This window comes from Neomonachus schauinslandi, chromosome 16, assembly GCF_002201575.2.
Source record: "Neomonachus schauinslandi chromosome 16, ASM220157v2, whole genome shotgun sequence".
NCBI lineage: Eukaryota > Metazoa > Chordata > Mammalia > Carnivora > Phocidae > Neomonachus > Neomonachus schauinslandi.
Genome location: NC_058418.1, coordinates 15415695 through 15437556, shown reverse-complemented (window position 1 = coordinate 15437556; position 21862 = coordinate 15415695). Strand labels below are relative to the sequence as shown.

Sequence of the window (21862 nt, the reverse complement as noted above, 5' to 3'; positions counted from 1 at the left end):
AAATACCTATTGTATATGCTATTTATCAAGTTGAGGAAGTTCTCTTTCTCATTTGCTAAGATTTTTACATTAATGAAGTCTGAGTTTGGCAAATGCATTTTCTCTATCAAGAGGATCATATGTTTTTTACTGTTATCATCAGTGTGGTAAATTATCTTAATTTTCAGATCTTGAACAAACTTTTTGTTCCTGAAGTAAACCCTACTTTCCATAATGTATTAAACTTTTTAAGAATTTGACTGGGTTAGGGTGCCTGGGTGGCTCAGTTGGTTAAGCGACTGCCTTCAGCTCAGGTCATGATCCCAGAGTCCTGGGATCGAGTCCCACATCGGGCTCCTGGCTCAGCGGGGATCCCTCCGACCCTATCATCTCTCATGCTGTTTCTTTCTCTCTCTCTCTCAAATAAATAAATAAATAAATAAAATCTTAAAAAAAATAAAAATTAAAAAAAAGAATTTGGGTTAGATCTGCTAATACTTTATAGAATTTCTGCATTTATGTTCATGAGAAATATTGACCCATAGTTTTCTTTTCTTTTAATATCTTTGTTTTGGCATCAGGCTTACATTAGCCTCATAAAATGAGTTAGGAAGAATTCCCTGTGTTTTTCTATTCACTTTCTTTTCTGTTCATTTTCTATTAGTCTTATATAGAATAAAGGTTTTCCTTAAATTTGGAAGAATTCACTGATGAAGCTCTCTGGGCCTGAAATTTTCTTGATAGGAAGATTTTTATTTTATTTATTTATTTAGAGAGGCTTAAGCAGAGGGACAAGCAGAGGGGGAGGGTGAGGAAGGGGAAAGAATCCCAAGCAGACTCCATGCTGAGCACAGAGCCCAACACTGGAGCCCAGTCTCAGGACCCTGAGATCATGACCTGAGCTGAAACCAAGAGCCAAATACGTAACTGACTGAGCCACCCAGGCACCCTGGAGATTTTTAAACTATGGAATCAATTCACCTCTTCAGATGTTTCAGGTTTTTTGTTTGTTTTGTCCATTTTGGCATGTTTTTTAAAGGATTTATCTGTTTAATCTAAGCTTTCAAATTTAATCGCATAAAGTTATTAGTATTCTCTTACTATGTTTTTAATGTCTATGGTGTCTATAATGATGTTCCCTTTTTCATTCCTGATTTTGTTTATTTGTGTTATCCCTTTCTTATTCATTAATGTGTCTTTTCTTCTTCTGGGTACTATCAAGACTTTTTTTCTCTTATTGTGGCTTTGCTTTTTGTTTTGTGTGTTTTCCTTTTTATTTTTTATTCAGGTTTGCTGAGCTTCTTGAAAATTTTGTTGAGGCTTTTTATCAGTTAATCAGTTCAGATATTAATTATTCTCCAATCTCTTTTCTTCTTCAGAGGCTCCACTTACATATATGCATATCAAATACATTACATTACATTACATACATTACAAATCTTTTGACTGTGTCCCTTTTGTCTTACACTCACTTCTGTTCTTTCTGTTGTATTTTTTTTTTTAAGATTTTATTTATTTTAGAGAGAGAGTGAGAAAGAGCATGAGAGGGGAGATGGTCAGAGGTGAAGCAGACTCCCCATTGAGCAGGGAGCCCAATGCGGACTCAATCCCAGGACTCCAGGATCATGACCTGAGTTGAAGGCAGTCACTTAACCAACTGAGTCACCCAGGCGCCTGTTTCTGTTCTATTTTTCCTCTGCACTTCATGTGGGTTTTTTTTTTTGTTTTTGACTTGTCTTTGAGTTCAGTAGTCCTATCCTCTGCTTGTCTGGTCTTATGTTAAAACCATACAATGACTTCTTAATTTTTTTTTAAGTTTATATTATTTTATTATTTTTTTAAAGATTTTCTTTATTTATTTGTCAGAGAGGAAGAGAGAGCACAAGCAGGGGGAGCAGCAGGCAGAGGGAGAAGCAGGCTCCCTGCTGAGCAAGGAGCCCGATGTGGGACTCGATCCCAGGACCCTGGAATCATGACCTGAGCTGAAGGCAGACACTTAACCAGACTGAGCCACACAGGCATCCCTATTTTATTTTGTTTTTTTAGTAATCTCTACACCCAGTATGGGGCTCAAACTCACGACCCCAAGATCAAGAGTCGAATGCTCTTCCGCCTGAGCCAGCCAGGTGCCCCAACTTCCTAATTTCTTAATTTACTGATCTAGGTTGTCTATTTGATTCTCTTTTATAGATTTCAGTTCTGTTTAATTTCTTCATCTTATCCATTTGCCTATATTTTTTAGTTTTTAACATTTTAATTATAGCTATTTTAAATTGTTTGCCAGTTCCAATATCTGAATCATCCATAGTACTGCTTCTATTTTCCAGTTTTCTCTCCAAGCATGTCTAGCAATTTTTAGTTGAATGATAGATATTGAGTCTAAAACAACCATGGAGGCCAAGGGCAACCACTACCTACGTCCAGCCTTCTCATTATAAAGAAAAATTAGTGCTTTTCAGGTCTTTGTTAACTAACAAATACAATTCTCAGCATACAGGAAACTTTTAGGATAATGTTGGAAATAATTCAGACATTATATTTTTATTAAAAGAATGGCTTATTATTTAGAAGAGTGCAAAATTCTCAAAAATTTTATTAACTAGATTTCAAAGGACTCTCTTGTCTGTAGTGGTATCTTTTGGCGGTGCTCCATACCCAAGGTGTGGTTATTTTGCAAGTACACTACAGTCTTGGCCCCAGAAATCATTGGCTTTAAAAGGGAGGAGCAGATTCCCCAAATGGCAAGAATTCAGCCAGAGAATATACTCTGGGAGCAAACATGAAGAGGGTTGGGAATGTAACAAACAGTATGGAGCTACTGAAGTAAGAATGTTTCCTGCCCATTCTACCTGGAAGGTGCAGCACTTGAGGATGCCCCTTTAACCAAGGAAAGGCCATTACGAGAGACCAGAAAGGGAGACTTAAAGTGAGAAGTATGGGAGAAGGAGCCCTGTTTCCAAGTCTTCCTGGATTATTATTGATTCTTTAGAATCTAGCACAATGCCTGCCACATAATAGATTATGTTGGTTTATAAAGAAAAAATTACTGAGAGCTTAATAGATAGTAATAATAATAAAAATATTAAAGGAGTGCTTTCAGATTTTAAAGAAGAGACATTTGTAGATTACTTTCGTTTCCTGAAATATATATATCCCTGGGGGTGAGTGCTTGGGGGTAGAAGTATCCATTAAATAATTGATAACAAGGCTCTACTTCCTGGGTGGCCAGTTTTACATGCAATTATTTTTTTTTTAAGATTTTATTTATTTGGGAGAGAGAGAGAGAGCACAAGCAGTGGGGAGGGGTTGCAGGAGGGAGAAGCAGATTCCATGCCAAGCAGGGAGCCTGATGCGTGACTCGATCCCAGGACTCTAGGATCATGACCTGAGCCTAAGGCAGGGTTAACCGACTGAGCCACCCAGGTGCCCTACATGCAATTACTGATAAATTATTTAATGACCAAGAAGCTTTGTACTAGGAATGCTCACTGCCCTTTATACTTTTATAATGCTGTCTTTATTATATTCCTATATCTAATATTATCTAACAGAAAAACCCATATTTCATTAAACATTTCAACATTGATCTCAAATTCATTTACTCCCCTTAAACAATTTAGACTTCTATTAGTATTTTAGTATAACATTCTTTTGGACATTTTGAACATCTTAAGCACACAAAATATATACAATTATTACAAATTTTATTACTACATTTACAATTAAAAGCATTCTAAAGCATCAGTGATAAGGATTTAGTCCATTTCTATAGTTTTTAATTCATTCCTATTGTTACGTTAATTTAAGTATCTTCCTAAAGTTTTTGTAATATTGCTTTGTTTCCTTTTCTGGATTTCACTTTTCTTAAGATAAAATTCACTAACCCCAAAAAGTTTTCTCAAACTGGGTAAGATTAGAGGATCTGGTTCATCAACCAGTTGTTTCTTTTTTTTTTTAAGATTTTATTTATTTATTGGACAGAGAGACATGTGAAAGCAGGAACACAAGCAAGGGGAGTGGGAGAGGGAGAAGCAGGCTTCCCGTGGAGCGGGAAGCCCGATGCGGGGCTCGATCCCAGGACCCCGGGATCATGACCTGAGCCGAAGGCAGACGCTTAACGACTGAGCCACCCAGGCGCCCCTAACCAGTTGTTTCTTGGTCAGGACCTGGGACCTGATTGTACAACCCAAGATCATTAAAAACTGTTTTGACAAATGTACACCCAAACTAATATGTATATGAACAACTTTTAGGAATTATTCAGAATTCATATAAAAGTAAAATGAAATATATATAAGGATATTTATTACAGCATTGTTTGTTATAGTGAAAGACAGGAAATAGCCCAAATGGTCATGGGCAGCAGGTTGGTTAAATAAAGTGTATCCATTTAATGAAATAAATGTAGCTAAGGGAATTACATAGCTCTGTATGTACTAGTTGGGATCCAGTTCAAGATACATTAAATAAAAATAGCAGTATGTATAACAGTGTGTATAATATGCCATCATTTGTGTAAAAAAATTTGTATCTTTGTGTGTATATATACGCTATATTCTCCAAGCCATATCTGATTGTTGAAATCTATCCTACTCCAGTCAAAGACTGAGGTCTCTGGAGTCGGAGATAATGAAAGGTTTGCCCATTTTTGTAATTGATAACCCTCAGGTGTTTGTATGGGGTGAACAGAGGGGAATGATCATTCTGGGAGCTATGAAGCAAGTGGAATCTTATGTAGTTTCTTTTGTCTTCCCCAGTTTTGCCCTTTTCCAAGAGGAGCCCAGAGGAGGACTGGTCTTTTTCTGCAAATACCAAAGCCATGGCTCAGGTGAGATGCAGTTTCCTTTTGCTCAAATAGAATCATTTTTACCCCTAGTACATGTAAACATTTGCTTTCCTCATCATGATATTTTTGGTGTTTAAAAAAAAAAAACAACTTTCAAACAGTTTAGTTAAAAGCAGTGTAAATGTCAAAGTTCTCTTACGCTTGCTCTAAAGAAAAAGGTCTCCAATAAGTCAATTAAAAGAATGTCTGTCTTGGTGGAGATATTTACAGAAAAAAGAACTGGTTCCATAACCATTGTTGGAAAAAAGAAAGTCTGGTTAAAGATTTTTACACTCTTAAATTACAGGTAACAGAGGGCCAAGTGGTTCAATAACAACTCTCTGAAGATGTCTTAATCAGATTAAAATCCATCAGAAAATTACTTATGGATCCCATCAAGAATCCTCATTTGTTCCTACAAAGAGATTGTTAATTACATAATGTAAAAATGGTCTGACTGAGACCAGGTTTGGAAAAGAAAATTTTACCCTGGTTAACATGGTCCCCATTCAGGAACCTGATCCCCATTTCTTCATAAACAACCCCAAGGCCCTCCCCAGTTCCCTGTTTTTTTAACCAGTGTTTACAAACTCATTTAGTAAGTCCTTCAGCATCTTCTGTCTTAGACTTCTGCCAGAAAGCTTGATAGAACAGAAATGTGTTCCCCATTTGTTAATGAATCTAATATGCTTGGACAGTGATTGGATGGGACGGAGATAATTAGGGGCACTCATAGGGAAAAGCCCTGATCATCACAGACCTAGGTTTTCAAAGAAGAAAATACAAGGAATGGGTTTTGCTTGATTTCAGTCTTAATACATGGGAAAATCTGGTGTATGAGCCTTTCAGGTTTGGGGATATGATTCCTGGTTAGTAGAAAGCTCTCCTCACCAGATCATCCATGATAAATAGACTTTAGTAATGCTTTTGTGTGAATCTGGATCATCTACCATCACTTTCCTATAGCACAGGAACAAAGGGAATTTACAGTTGAGCAGTGGGCAGTTATAAGTATAAGACTGGGCCAATACTGGGGAGCTCTTTAAAAATAACCTTCAACCTCAGTGTCTGAAAACCAAAGAAAACTTGTTTTATAACCATATTATAGGATATTATTCAGTGAAAAAATATGCTTATGAAAAGAATTTGTTGTAACAAGGAATTAACTATTGTATAATAGTGTGAGATGAGAAAGGATCAGTCTTGAATTTAATGCAAATTTAATTTTCTAAGATAAAATAGTTTTTAAAGTCATTTTACACATTTTACAAGTGAAGTAGTGCTATTCCAATCTTACCCCATCACGAGTCCCACCTAAAAGGTGACTCAACTCTCTTGAATATGGTTTAATTGCTATCTTTTGATGAATCAGTTTTACTCTCTTGACTTACTACAGAGTGGAAGGGACATCGTACTCTTGTATTGCACCATTTCCTCTGATTCTGTTATTAATTATACTTTTTGTCAAATCAGTAGTATACAGAATATTATGACTGCAAATGTTGCTCACTGCTGAGCCAGCTCATACCTCTGTTCTATTACAACCTTTCATTTTTCCTGGGGTTAATTGCTTTTTTCCCCCATTTGTTTAGTTGTCCATGTTTTCCCTCTGGTCAGACTCATCAGTTTGTTCTGAGTGTGGAGACTGCCATCCCCCTTTTCCCTTTTTCCTGCTCCCACCTGGTCTGGTTACTCTCTGGGCCTGCTGCGTAGCTTTCCCAAGATTTCCCCTTTTTTGTTTACCTGAGATTTCCTTTCACTGTTCTCCTGTGGTTAATTCACCTATTTCTTGAATACTACATCTTCTTCTTTTTTGGTTACTCCCTCCCTTTGGGTGGAACACATCTTCTGATAGTTTCTAAGAAATTGTGCTGGAGTCCTTTTATGTTTAGAAATGTCTTTTTTCTTTTTTTTTTTTAAAGATTTTATTTATTCATTTGACAGAAAGAGAGACAGCAAGAGAGGGAACACAAGCGGGGAGTGGGAGAGGGAGAAGCAGGCTTCCCGCGGAGCAGGGAGCCCGATGCGGGGCTCGATCCCAGGACCCCCGGGATCATGACCTGAGCCGAAGGCAGACGCTTAACGACTGAGCCACCCAGGTGCCCCTAGAAATGTCTTTTTTCAACCCTCACAACAGAACGATAGTTGAGTTATGGAATCTAGGTCAGAATTTCTTTTCTCCATTAGCATATTGAAGAATTGTTCTTATCATTTCTTGTTTTTAGTAGTGTTCTTGAGAACCTCATTGCCTCTCTGACTCTTGAAGTCTTTTATATGATCTGCTCTCTGGGTACTTACAATGTCTTCTCTTTATCCCTTATTCTGAAATTTTACTCTTAGCTATTTGGGAAAAGAAGAGAGAGAAAGAGGCTCACATGTGTTGTTGACTTATTGTATGGCAAGTATTATGCTAGCCATTTGTATACATTATTTCATTTAATTGGGATACCCCTCTTAGCAGGATTTTGTACCTTCCCAGTTTTATCCAGGGGAGACAGAATGAACATGGAAACACAAGATTCAGTCCAGCTTATATGTTTACGGTCCTCCACTTGCGTCCCAAGCATCCAGCCCTATTCTATATGCTTGCTGTTTTTCACTTCTACCTTCATTCTTTTCTTCTTTCTTTCCTTCACAAAAAAAAAAAGAAAAGAAAAAAACAAAACAAAACACTTCTTTTTATTAATCAAGTCATATACATGGTTGTTGTTCCAGGAGTCAGTGGTGTTCAGTGATGTGTCCATAGACTTCTCTCAGGAGGAGTGGGAATGCCTGAATGATGATCAGAGAGATTTATACAGAGATGTGATGTTGGAGAATTACAGCCACCTGGTTTCAATGGGTAAGGACGTCTGTCCATAATAATTCAGATTCTGCCCTTAGAAGGTCTACTTTGTCCCATGTGAAATACCCACCTTTCAAGTAGGTATTTCTACATTCTGTGCTTGAGGAATGTTTTTAATATTGTAACATTAGAAAAAAGAAGCTGTGTTGAGTTATGGGGGAAGTTTCAAGTCCTCTGTTATGTTTCATAAATCTGATATACCTTTCTTTGACTCTTTCTTAATGAAGGGACTAAATTTGAATCCTGGGATATTCTCATCATAAACTTATCTCGTTACTTCTTTTGTAAGCAGGACATTCTGTTTCTAAACCAGATGTGATCTCCTTCTTGGAGCAGGGGAAAGAGCCCTGGCTGGTTGACAGAGAACTAACAAGAGAGCAGTGGCCAGGTAAGTGAGGCGTGGCAGGTAATGACCCAGTTGTCAGTGGAAAGACTGCACCTTTGAGGTGCTATCTGGGAATCTCCCCGTAAAAGCTTTAGGCCCCTTGTACACAAGTAAGCCTTTTCAGCATGTGCTTTCAAATGACCTTACCTTTTCCCCTTATTTAACACACTCTACCTGCTTTTCTCCTCTTATACTTCTAATTCCTCTTATTCTTGCCCAGTTCTAACCTGCCAGTGACGTCCTCTACTCTCTCTAATGATATTCCTTTCTATCCATATTTTGGATCTAATTCCTCATCACTTCTCATCCTCTTTTGTATTTAATCTTAAAAAAGCACCACTCTCTCCTGAAATATATTTTTATTCTGTATTGCCAAACATTTATTTTCTTTAGGGTGTTTTAGATAAAGTAGCTCATATAGTCATTGCTTCATTCATACTTATAACAAACATTTACTGATTTTCGAATGTGTGAGGTACTCTGCTAGATACTGCAGAGATTAAAAAAGGAATAAGCAGTTGCAGAGTGTATAGCTTAATAGGGGCACTACAACACGTCTATATATAACTTCTATAGAGTAGAACCATCATAAGAGAGGTTAAAGTAGGGAGCTCAGAAAAAATGAGGGATTAGGATATAGAAGAGAAATTGATCTGTATAGATGTCATAGAGGGAGATTTGAGTGTCATTAACTTTAGATAGAATGTTGGAAATAAAGGCTCTGTGCCTCCATTGAGAACTTAGAGCTGGCAGTGATCAACAGAATTGGTATGCAGGAGTTTAAACAGGACAGCACATTCATTCATTCATTCATTCAGTATATGTTTACTGAATATCTGTTGTATGCCCAGCACTATTCTCAACACTGATGTTACAGCAGTGAATAGAACATGCAAAATCTCTATTCCCAGAGCTTACCCTCCAATGCTGAGAGAGATACAAAAATAAATGAATATATGTCATGTAATAGTAAGTGCTAAAAAGAAAAACAAAGTAGAGAAAGGGGATAGAGGATGCTATTTTATAGGATGGGGTAAGAGAAACTTTTCCAATTAGGTGACATTTTGGCAGAAACTTGAAGAAGTATAGCAGTAAATCATTATATGTGGTTACTGGAAGGAAGAACATTCCAGAGGGAGGAAGTCAGACATTCAAGGGCCCTGAAGCAGGTGTGCATTGGCTGTGTTCAAGGAGCAGCCAGGAGACCAGTGCTTTACCCTGGTTGTTTAACTATTTCAAGTAAATCCAAGACTTCATGTCATTTCACCTTTGCATAATCTCAGTATATAGTTCTAAAATATATGGACATTTTTTTCCCTTACATAATTTTAATGCCATTATCATCCCTAATAAATTTTACAATTTCTTGGTACACTGGATGGTTTTCATGTCATTATATTGAATACTAGTGAGAGTGGACATTTTCATCTTAATGGTGCTATTGTCTTTAACTTGGTCACTACTAAGTTTTACCCTTTTTATCTATTACTATCATTTTTTCAGTCAGTTTTTATGACTTTATCAAATAAAAACATCCATTTACCCATTTCCAGAAGGTGCTTTTACTTTTTAATTTTAATTTGCGTTGGCGTCTTTAATATGTATTTTCAATGTGTTTGTAGCTCCTTAGTGATTATTGTGATTTCTGATTTTAGAAAATTAACGGTCCTCTACAAATTTTGTAATACTTTATTCTGTTGTTTTTAAATTTTTCTGTAATTTGTTTTATACCATTTAAATCCGTTTTAAGTTTCTTTTGCAATAAGGTATAAATTGAGAGTCTAAATCAATTAACCTCCGTCCCTCACACACACACATTTTAGCAGCATGTCATCATTTAGCTCATTCATCATTGTTTTATCTGCCTGTTCAATAATAAGTTCTGATTTATGTTAGTTTGCATTTCAGGGCCTCTTTTTCTATTTCTTTTATCCATCTGTCCACTTATGCCTACAGAGATAGATATGCCTAGCAGAAGTTACTATATTGTCATTTTTCTTATTGGAGATTATCACAAATAATGTAACAAACTGCAGATGGACATTCCAACAGTTATGAAATGAACTTTCATAGAACCATTACCCAGGTCAAGAACTACAGCACTACCAACACAGATCTCTTTGTGTCCACAATATCTTTGTGTCCTTTCATAGTTTTACTATTTAAGAGTGCCATTGAGCATTTTGTTTTTAAGATTCATACATAGTGTTGCTTGTAGTCAGACTTGATTCATTTCATTATATGAATATACCACAGTTTAACAGTTGTATTGTTCATTGACATTTGGATTGTTTATAGTTTTTGACCATGACAATGAGCTACTATGAACATTTTCTGTTTTAGAACTAGGAGAGAAGTGAGTGGATCATAAGACATAATGTCTTCAGCTGCCAAATTTTCAACTTTTCTTTAATGCCTCTACTAGTTTACAATCCCACCAGCGTATATGAGAACTCTCATTATTGCACGTTTCTTAACATATGGTATTGTCATGCTTGGATTTTTTCCAATTGATGAGTATATAGTATAGTTCAGTGTGATTTTAGTTTGCATTTCCCTTTTTACTGATGCGTTTGACACATTTCATATTATTGGTCTCTTGAAATTCTTCTTAGTGAATTGCCTATTCAGGTCTTTTTAAAATGTCTTTCTGTTGGATTGTCTCTATTTTTCTTAATGATGTGTAAGGATTCTCTATATATTTTGCTTATAAGTACATTCAGTGTTCTAAAATTGTAAATACCTTCTCTCATTCTGAAATGTCTTTTAGCTCTCTTTATGGTTTCATTTTGTGAACAGAAGTTCTTAATTTTAGTCAAATTTATGAGTGTTTTGTGCTTCACACTCATTGGATCTTAAGTGAGAAATTCTTCTTCATCTTGTTTTAGAATCTTACATAAACAGAATCACATTATCTGTACTTTTTTGTCCTCTTTAAGAAGTCTTTGCTTACCATAAGACCATGAACAGAACATATTCTCTATTATTTGAGGTTATAATTAGACATTAGAACATATGGATTATCCTTAGTGTCTGTTACTTTTTATCCTTTTTTTACAATTTATACTGCCTTTACATGGAATTCCTTGGCTTATTTTGTATTAGTTCACTAATACATTCTTCAGCTATGACCATTTGGCTCTTCAGCCTATCCATTAAGTTTTTTATTTAAAAAAAAAAAGTATAGTTATTTATTAAAAAAAAAAACAAACCAAAACCGTAGGGATGCCTGTGTGGCTCGCGTTGGTTAAGCATCTACCTTCGGCTAGGTCATGATCCCGGAGTCCAGGGATCAAGTTCCACCTCCGGCTCCTTGCTCAGTGGGGAGCCTGCGTATCCCTATGCCTGCCGCTCCCCCTGCTTGTGTGCACACACTCTCTCTCTGACAAATAAATAAATAAAATCTTTATAATAAATAAATAAGTAAATAAATAATACTGTATACAAAAGGGGCCCTTGGGTGGCACGGTTGGTTAGGCGTCCAACTCTTGGTTTCAGCTCGGGTCGTGATCTCAGGGTCCTGGATCAAGCCCCTCATCTGGCTCCAGGCTCAGCGAGGAGTCTGCTAAAGTTTCTCTCTCCCTCTCTAACCTTCCCCACACACTCTATCTCTCTCAAATAAATAAATCTTTTTTAAAAAAACTGTATACACAATAGGATATATATAACATAATGAACATAAAATTATAAGGTAATAACATGTAAATCTCTGGACTTGCATATGCAGGAGATTTGCTAGGAAATATACCTAGGAATGTAATTGCTGGGTCTTGGCATACATACTTACTACTCAGCTTTACTAGGTAATACCAAACCATTTTCCAAGTGTTTGTATCACTGTCTTTCCCTATAATTGATACTGAAAGATTTTTTTTCATTTTTTAATAATCTGATGAGTATAAAATCTTATTTTATTGTTTTAAATTACATTTTCCTTGTTACTATTAAAGATGATTGCCTTTCCTTATTTGGCCATTATTGCCCCTTCTGTGTAATGCCATTTTGATCATTTTTGTATTAGGCCATTTGTCTTTTTTCTAAGATTGTAGGAATTTTTTACATATTTTGAGGATACTAATTTTTGGTCAATAACATATTTTGTAGACATCTTTTCCTGTTGTAGGTTCTTTATTTACCTTATGATGTCTTTTGATGAACAGTAATTCTATATGTTAGTGTGGTTAAATTATATATATAATGGTTAAGTTATATATAGTTTATAAAACAGTCTACTTTTTTTGCTATATGCTTCATATCTTTGGGTCTTTTTTTTTTCTTTTTGAGGATTTTATTAAGTAATCTCTACACCCAACGTGGAGCTCAAATTCACATCCCTGAGATCAAGAGTTGCATGCTCTACTGACTGAACCAGCCAAGTGCCCCCATATCTTTGAATCTTAAACCTTTTCCTAGCCCAATTTTCCTCTATTTTTTCTTTCAAGAATTTTTATGTTTTGGCGTTCTTATTAAAGCCCTATTAACATAACCAAAATTTATTTTTATGAGTGGTTTGAGGTAGAGATCAGTTGTAATTTTTTCCCATATAAAAACAAATTATCTTTTCCCCATTGAATGAAAAGTCCATCCATTTTCCACTGATCCACCAATCCACATGTTCCTTCTGCATATATTAAAATTTTGTGTATATATATGTCTCTCTTGTCGCATTGGCCTTTTTTATCTATCCCTGTCCTAATTAGTCTTACTTTTATAAAAAGTCCTGATCTCTGACAAGACAGAACCGTCCACCCTTTCCTTCAGAAATGTTTGGTTATACTTTGTTTTCCATATAAATTTAAAAATTTACATTAAGTAAAGTTTCATTAAAAATGTTTTTTGGGGGGGCACCTGGGTGGCTCAGTCAGTTAAGTGTCTGCCTTTGGCTCAGGTCATCTTGGGGTCCTGGGATCAAGTCCCGCACGGGGCTCCCTGCTCAGTGGGGAGCCTGCTTCTCCCTCTCCCTCTGCTCATGCTCTCGCTCTCTCTCTCACTCTCTTCTCAAATAAATAAAAACTTTTAAAAAAATGTTTTTTGGGGGGGGTACCTGAGTGGCTCAGTTGGTAAAGCGTCTCACTCTTGATTTCAGCTGAAATCATGATCTCAGAGCTGTGAGATTAGCCCTACATCTGGCTCCCTGCTTAAGATTCTCTCTCTCCCTCTCCCTTTGCCCCTCCCCCACTCTCTCTCTTAAAAAAAATATATGTGGTTTTTTTTTCAACATGCATCCATGAATAAAACTCTCAACAAAGTGAGTGTAGAGGGAATGTACCTCAACATAATAAAGGCCATATATGACAAGTCCACAGCTAACATACTCAACTGAAAGCTTTTCTTCTAAGATCAGGAATAAGATAAGGGTGCCTCCTCTCACCACTTTTATTAACATAGTACCAGAAGTCTTAGCCAGAATAATTAGGCAAGAAAAAGAAAAGGCACCTAATTTAGAAAGGAAGAAGTAAAACTTTCTCTATTTGCAGATGACATAATATTTATATAGAAAACTCTAAAGACTCCACCAAGAAACTGTTAAAATTAATAAATGAATTCAATGAAGGCCCAGGGTACAAAATCAATATACAAAAACCAGTTGCATTTCTATGTTCTAATAATTAATACTCAGAGAAATTAAGATAATCCCACTTACAATTACATCAAAAAGAATAAAATATCTAGGAATAAATTTAATCAAAGAGGTGAAAGAACACTGAAAACTATAAGACACTGATGAAAGAAATTGAAAAGACACAAATAGGGGCGCCTGGGTGGCTCAGATGATTAAGCGTCTGCCTTCGGCCCAGGTCATGATCCCAGGGTCCTGGGATCGAGTCCCGCATTGGGCTCCCTGCTAGGCGGGGAGCCTGCTTCTCTCCCTCTGCCTCTGCCTCTGCCTCTCTCTCTGACTTTCATGAATAAATTAAAAAAAAAAATTTTTTTAAAAAGAAAGAAAAGACACAAATAAATAGATATTTGTGTTCATGGATTCAAAGAATTAACGTTGTTAAAATGTCCATACTACCCGAAGCAAGTTACAGATTCAGTGAAATCCCTATCAAAATTCCAGTGGCAATTTTCAGAGAAATAGAACAATCATAAATTTGTGTAGAACCACAAAAGAACCAAATAGCCAAAACAATCTTGAGAAAGAACAAAGCTGGAGGCATCACACTTCCTGATTTCAGACTATTTATTAAAAGCTATCAAAACCAAAACAGTATGGTATTGGCATAAAAACAGACACATCAGTCGATGGAACCAAATAGCCCAGAAATAAACGAACACACATATGGTTAATTAATTTATGACAAAGGAGCCAAGAATATACAGTGGGGAAAGGACAGTCTCCAATAAATGGTGTTGAGGAAACTGGAGAGCCACATGCAAAAGAATGAAAATAGACCTCTATCTTACACCATGCACAAAAATCAGCTCAAAATGGATTAAGGACCTGAACATAAGACTTGAAACCACAAAACTCCTGGAAGGAAATGTAGGCAGTAAGCTCCTAGATCCTTGATATCAGTCTTGGTGATGATTTTTTTTGAATTTGACATCAAAAGCAAAGACAACAAAAGCAAAAATAAGTGGGACCACATCAAACCCAAAATCTGCACGGCAAAGGAAACTGTCAACAAAATTAAAAGGCAACCTTCAGAATGGGACAGAATGTTTGCAGATCATATATCTTGATAAGGGGGTAATATCTAAAATATATATGCAGGGGGCGCCTGGGTGGCTCAGTCGTTAAGCGTCTGCCTTCGGCTCAGGTCATGATCCCAGAGTCCTGGGATTGAGCCCCGCATCAGGCTCCCTGCTCCAAGGGGAGCCTGCTTCTCCCTCTCCCACTCCCCCTGCTTGTGTTCCCACTCTCGCTGTGTCTCTCTGTGTCACATAAATAAAATCTTTAAAAAAAATAAAAGATATATGCAGAACCCATAAATTCCATAGCAAAAAATCCAATTAAAATATAGAAGATATAAAAAGAAACATGGAAATTTTAGAACTGAAAAATATGGTGGCCAAAATTTTTTAAACTTACTGGATAAGCTCAATAGAATGGAAATAATGGAGAAGTTAATGAACTTGAAGGTAAGCCAAAAGAAATTAGTTCACATAAATAGCAGAGAATAAAGAGTAAAAACTTAAAAATTTAAGAATGTAGCCTCAGGCACATGGGAGACAACAAGAGAGGTTTAACATTTGTCAGTGAAGTCCCAGAAGGACAAAGTTCAGGACTGAAAAAAGTATTTGAAGAAATAATGGCTTACTAAATTTGGTAAAAGATAAAACATAAGAAGCTCAACCACCCCAAACAAGAGAAACAAATCTGTACCAGACACATCACAATCAAATTGCTGAAAATGGATGACCAAAAAAATATTGAGAGAACCATAGAAAAAATAATACATATAGGGAAACCATTATTTGAATGACTGGATTTCTCTTTCTCTTAGTAAACCATGGAGGCCAGAAGAAAGTGGAACAATATTTTATTGTGCTAAAGAACTGTTAACCCAGAATTCCAAATCCAGCAAAAATGTTTCAGGAATGAAGGTGAAATTAAGAAAAGCAATACTGTAAACTGAGACTCACCTGAGGGTCCCTGTGGGACCAGGCAGTAGTGGGGAGACTGGCTAATGAGAGAGAATTTATACCATCTTAAAGGAGTAAGCACTTGTTAAGTCTAGAAGACAGCTGTCATATGAGAATGCTGGCCCAGTGCTTCCAGATAATGTTTTTCAGGAAATCAGAAATCCAGATTTTCATATTAAATCTGATATCTCAAGGCTAATAACTAAATCAAAACTTTAGAGAACTGTTGGGGGCAACATCAAACAAAAATGCATGAATAAGATACAACCTGATTCATCAGGTTTTTACTTCTGTGAAGTTCTCTTTTTCTTTGAACTTAGAAATTCTACCAAGATATATCCAGTTAAAACTCTTCATAAGTTCTGCTCAACACAGAAAGGAGCTCTGTGATTACTAAGCATTTTGTTCAGCCCTGAAAATTTGTTTCATTGTTAGATCTGCATCATTGCATCATCCAGAACTCATTTTTTAAATATAATTCTCCCTCCCCATGATTCTTACTACTTTTTTGTCATCATTTTTATCCTTTCTCTGAGAATTTTTTTCATGAATTCTTGTTTTAGTAATAATTGACTTTTCACTGTGGAATTTGAAGATTTAGCATACACCTTCATCTTCCAAGTAGCATGATTTTTAAATTAAATTATTATTCAGTTCACTTAATGACTATGTAAAACGTCTTTCATTGCTGAGCTCTAGTCACATTTCACTTCCTATATGACTTGTTCTTTTCCATGCAATTAATCCTTGTCTTAATTGAGAATTGCTCAGTTTTTTCAGTATCTCTCATTAATCTCTTTTCAGACACATCAGGTAACTGGTTTATTTTTTAAGAGACATTTCTCCTCTAACCTTCTGTTCTTCTGTCCCAGTTGAGACTATTACATAGCTATCATTTTAGAATTTCTCTTCATTATCATCCCATTGATTCCCTTCACCATACTCCTTTGAATTTTTTTTTTTAAGATTTTATTTATTTATTTGAGAGAGAGAGAATGAGAGAGGGGAGGGTCAGAGGGAGAAGCAGGCTCCCCGCCGAGCAGGAAGCCCGATGCGGGACTCGATCCCGGGACTCCAGGATCATGACTTGAGCCGAAGGCAGTCGCTTAACCAACTGAGCCACCCAGGTGCCCCCTTTGAATTTCTTTTGATCGCTTCTATATTTGGATGCCTTGGATACATTGATATACTTTGACTCTTGGATCTCTTGCCATCCTCTTTCTTGGTTTATTCCTTCATTATTCTAAGGCACATGTCCCAAAAGAAACCAAGGAAAGTATTCAAGAAAAGTAAATAGTGTATTTTATGAACCCTTATATGTCTGAAAATGTTTTCATTTCACCTTCATTTTTCATGGATATTTGACTGGAGATGTAATTTTAGGTTGAAAAACTTAACTTCAAAATTTTGATGGCATTGTTCCATGGATTTTTGAAATTTAGCATCTAGGGCGCCTGGGTGGCTCAGTCGTTAAGCGTCTGCCTTCAGCTCAGGTCATGATCCCAGGGTCCTGGGATCGAGTCCCACATCGGGCTCCCTGCTCGGCAGGAAGCCTGCTTCTCCCTCTCCCCCTGCTTGTGTTCCTGCTCTCGCTATCTCTCTCTGTCAAATAAATAAATAAAATCTTTAAAAAAAATAAAAAATAAAAAATAAAATAAAATTTAGCATCTAATGTCATTGAGAAATCTAAAACACATTCAGGTTCTTAATTCTTTTATGTGATTTGTTTAATCTCTTTGGAAACTTTTAGAATTTATTCTTTATAATGTTCTAATATTTCAAGTTGAGGTATCATGATGTTGATTTTATTCTTTCATTTGGGCACTCACTGAGACATTTCATTCTAGAAACAAAATCTCTGAGATTTTCTTGTATTATTTTCTTGATTATTTATTCCCCATTATCTTCTCTGTTTCAAATTTGAATGTTCACTTTTTATTTCCAGTGCCTGGCACCATGTCTGACACATAGTATGGGCTCATTAAATTTTTTGAATGATTGAACACTCATAATTCAGATCTTGAATTTCTTGTCTTAGCTCTAGAATTTTTTTTTCTATTTTTCATATTTTTTGTACTTTCTGTGAGATTTTATTAAGTTCTAATTCTCATTGTTCTTTGAATATTTTTTCTGACATTATTCTCTTATGAGATTGTTATGTTTTTAGAAGCATTCTTTTTCTGAATTTTTAAATTTTTCTCCACTGTCTCTCTTTCCTGAGTTTTTTTCCTTGTTCATTTTAATCTCTCATGTTTAAGATTTTCCTGAAATTGTTAATGACTCAAGGCTGTCTGCTCATATAAAACTGTGGTAGTAAAAAGTTGATCTGAGCTCATTTACATCTGAGAATGTGTAAATTTATTGGTGGTAGGTACTGTAGAGTGATCTACTTAGAACAGTTCATTGACTGATACAACTTATCGAGTCTTCTCTATTGGGCTGGTTTTCTCCAGAATGGAATCCTCTACTTTCTTTCTAGGAATCAATAAAATGAGCTTGACTGCCAGATTCTGAAAGTTTACTGAGGATATCAGGCTGGGGGATCAGCCTGCTGTATGGGGTAGATTTGAGAATCTGAGGTCTGTTTCTTACAGATTTTCAGTTAATCTTCCTTTTTGCAGCCCCTCATGCACCCAGCTTTCAAAGATACCTGTTGATTGCAGTTCTTGGAAATAACTAGATTGTACAGTAAGACCAATCTGCAACCTAGGTTTCAGTGTGTTTATGGTTGACACATTATTTATTACCATTACCTCTACTCTAGCTTCCAAAATTTGATTGTTGCTCTTCCCTCTCCTATTCTTTGTCCTTATGGAGTTTCTTCTTTTGTTTAATCTCATCACTATCACTTTAGTGGGACTTCTTGAAGGAACAGTAATAAATGTATATATTCACTGTGTGGTGTTTGAAAAGAGTGTATCCTTTTTTTTTCTAGAGGAATTTTTAAAGACATCTTTTATTAAGGAGTATATATTCAAATACTTGCTAATTGAGTCAGTTAATAAATATTTGTTGATCTTCCAGTATGTATCAGATACTGTGCTTAGAATTGGATACATATTGGTGAAGACAATAGACATTTTACTTTTAAAATGAAGTAAACACAAGGACCTTAACACCTATTCAGGGGAAAAGATATTAAGTGAACCTGAATAAATATGTAATTACAAATTCTGAAAATCCTGTTAAGGAAGAGAACAGAGTGCTAAAAGTGTAATTACAGGGAGGATATAATTTGGTCATGGAGTCAGGGAAGGCCTCAAAAAGTATGACCTTTAGAGATTTGAAAAGGGACTAAAAACTGGGATCATTTGAAGAACTGCAAAATAGGGCCAGCATGGATGGAGCCTAGCAACCAAAAGGGAGCATAGCTTGAGATTTGTTTGAAGAGGCAGGCAGCAACTAGGTCATTCAGAGCTTTGTAGACCATGTTCAGCAGTTTGGCTTTTATTGTAAGAGAAATATAAGGGATGGATTTAAGATTGCAAACCTCAAGTGGGGAAACTAGGAAAAAAAGAGGCTGTCCTGATAGTTCAAGAGATGTATTAGATATTTTATTAAAGATAGGAAGAAGAGTTTCAAGATATATTTAGGAGCAAGATTAGGAGGTATTTGCTGAATAATTATATGAGAGAAAGAGACGATGGTACTCGAATGATTTTCACTTTTTTGGTTTGAGGCTTTCCCACTGGGTCCATAGTGTGGTCTTCAAAACACTTCACTGCCTAATGTCCCCATTTTTGTATAGAGATTCTTTCATATTATCTCTCAAATACTAACACTTATTTTATGCCAAATACTTTTTATATATTATTTATAATCCTCACAATGATTATAAGAGTTATTACTTCTATTATATAAACAGAGAATTGAGGGCTCAGAAAAAGGAACTACTTTGGCCAAGAAGACAAAGCTTGTAATTAACCTGAGTGTGAGTTCAAAATTCATGACTGAATCTGGTAACTCTGAACTTCCAGTAGCACAGAACACTGCCTTTATATTCTCTTCCTTCTCTTTAAACCTACAAATACCCTTCCTGTCAGTTGGTCATCGCTATCATAATGCTTATGTACTTGTTAAGTCCTTTTCTCTTCTAAGATCAGCATCACAGAATTCCAAGCCAAAAAGTATTTTCATCAAACCCCAAACATATTCCATATTTAGCCACAAAAGAACCCTCGCTATCTACCACTCACACTAGATTCATTCATTCTCCCATCTAGGTTGCCACCCTCTATTTCCTTATCATTTGTTAAAGAGACCCTGGGCCTCCAGTTGCAGAATCTAGACCAGTGCTGTCCAATAGAACTTTCCGCGATGATGGAAATATCCTAAGTTTGTCATTTCCAACATGGTAGTCATCAGCCACAATTGGCCAGTGGAAATGTGGATAGTGCCACTGAGGAATTAAATTTGATTTTTATTTAATTTTAATTATGTTAAATTTAAATACACACATATGCTCATGGCTACTGTAATGGACAACATAGATCTAACCAGGGGCTGGCAACATTTTCCTAAAGGGCCAGGTAATAAATATTTTTAAGTTTGCAGTCAATGTGTTCTCTGTTACAACTACTCACTTCTGCCATTGTAGCTTAAAAGCAGTCATAGACAATATGTAAACAAGTAAGTGTAACTGTCTTCCAATAAATCTTTACTTATAAAAATTGTTGCAGTGCTGCAGGCCAAGTATGCCAAAGCCTGGGAATTTTTTCTTAGACATATTCATTTAATCCTGATAATAACTCTTTTAAGTAGGTATGATCATTTCCCTTATTTTACAGTTCATCTGTGGGATGCTCTTATAGCTGTGTGTGCATATGCTGTGAGATTTTATATGTGTATTTATGATTAGAGTCATTTTGTAACAAGGGAGGTAAGACTTAAGTCATCTTTATGTTCAGCAAGTTCGCCTAAGTAATTCTGATCCATAGCAATGTTTGGAAACCAATAGCTTATTACTGCCCTCATCTTAATATATGATCTGTCCTCGCTCTTTTCTTGTCTATTTTTTTAAAGTTCAGTTTAATTCTTCCATTTTTATTGAAGTTTTATTTCTCCCAAACAAGAAAAATGTGAGTGATTACTTTCATATTTTCTTTCAGTCCTGGAATCAAGATGTGAGACCAAGAAATTATTTCTGAAGAAGGAAATTTATGAAATAGAGTCAGCGCAGTGGGAGATAATGGAAAGACTTACAAGACATGACCTTCAGTGCTCTAGTTTCAGAGATGATTGGGAATGTAATGGCCAGTTTGAGAAACAACATGGCTCTCAGGAGGGACACTTCAGTCAACTGATATTCACCCATGAAGGCATGCCCACTTTCAGTCAGCATCCATCCTTTACATTACAGCAAATCATTAATAATAAAGAGAAATATTGTGCAACTAAGGAATATAGGAAAACCTTTAGACATGACTCACAACTTAGTACACATCAGATAATTCATACCATTGAGAAACCCTATGAATGTAAGGAATGTGGAAAGGCCTTTAGACATCCCTCAAGACTCAGTCATCATCAGAAAATTCATACTGGCAAGAAACCCTTTGAATGTAAGGAATGTGGGAAAACATTTATTTGTGGTTCAGACCTTACTCGACATCACAGAATTCACACTGGTGAGAAACCCTATGAATGTAAGGAATGTGGAAAGGCCTTTAGCAGTGGCTCAAACTTCACTCGACATCAGAGAATTCACACTGGTGAAAAGCCCTATGAATGTAAAGAATGTGGGAAGGCTTTTAGTAGTGGCTCAAACTTTACTCAACATCAGAGAATTCATACAGGGGAGAAACCCTATGAATGTAAAGAATGTGGCAATGCCTTTAGTCAGAGCTCACAACTTATTAAACATCAGAGAATTCATACAGGTGAGAAACCCTATGAATGTAAGGAATGTGAAAAGGCTTTTCGTTCTGGTTCAGACCTTACTCGACATCAGAGAATTCATACTGGTGAGAAGCCCTATGAATGTAAGATATGTGGGAAAGCCTACTCTCAGAGTTCACAACTTCTTAGTCATCATAGAATTCATAGTGGTGAGAAACCCTATGAATATAGGGAATGTGGAAAGACCTTTAATTATGGCTCACAACTTATTCAACATCAAAATTTGTACTGGTGATAAACCATAGAATATATGAAATCTGTAGGAAGGCTTTTAATTACAGCTCAAAACTATTCAACATTAGAGAATTTACCTTGATAATAATCCCTTTAAATAGAATAA

At 36.1% G+C, this 21862-nt stretch overlaps 2 protein-coding genes across 2 annotated transcripts in view; one reads left to right on the top strand and one right to left on the bottom strand.

Moving 5' to 3' along the window:
* LOC110590109 (zinc finger protein 14 homolog) overlaps positions 1 to 21862 on the top strand; it is a 525303-nt gene that overhangs the window by 119685 nt on the left and 383756 nt on the right. Inside the window, exon 7 of the mRNA XM_044922190.1 lies at positions 21054 to 21747. Within this exon, the coding sequence (XP_044778125.1) occupies positions 21054 to 21747 (694 nt within the window). The remainder of the gene's footprint in view (positions 1 to 21053; positions 21748 to 21862) is intronic.
* The window catches only part of LOC110590101 (zinc finger protein 382), a 382742-nt gene that overhangs the window by 199544 nt on the left and 161336 nt on the right, over positions 1 to 21862 (bottom strand). The window lies entirely within an intron of this gene.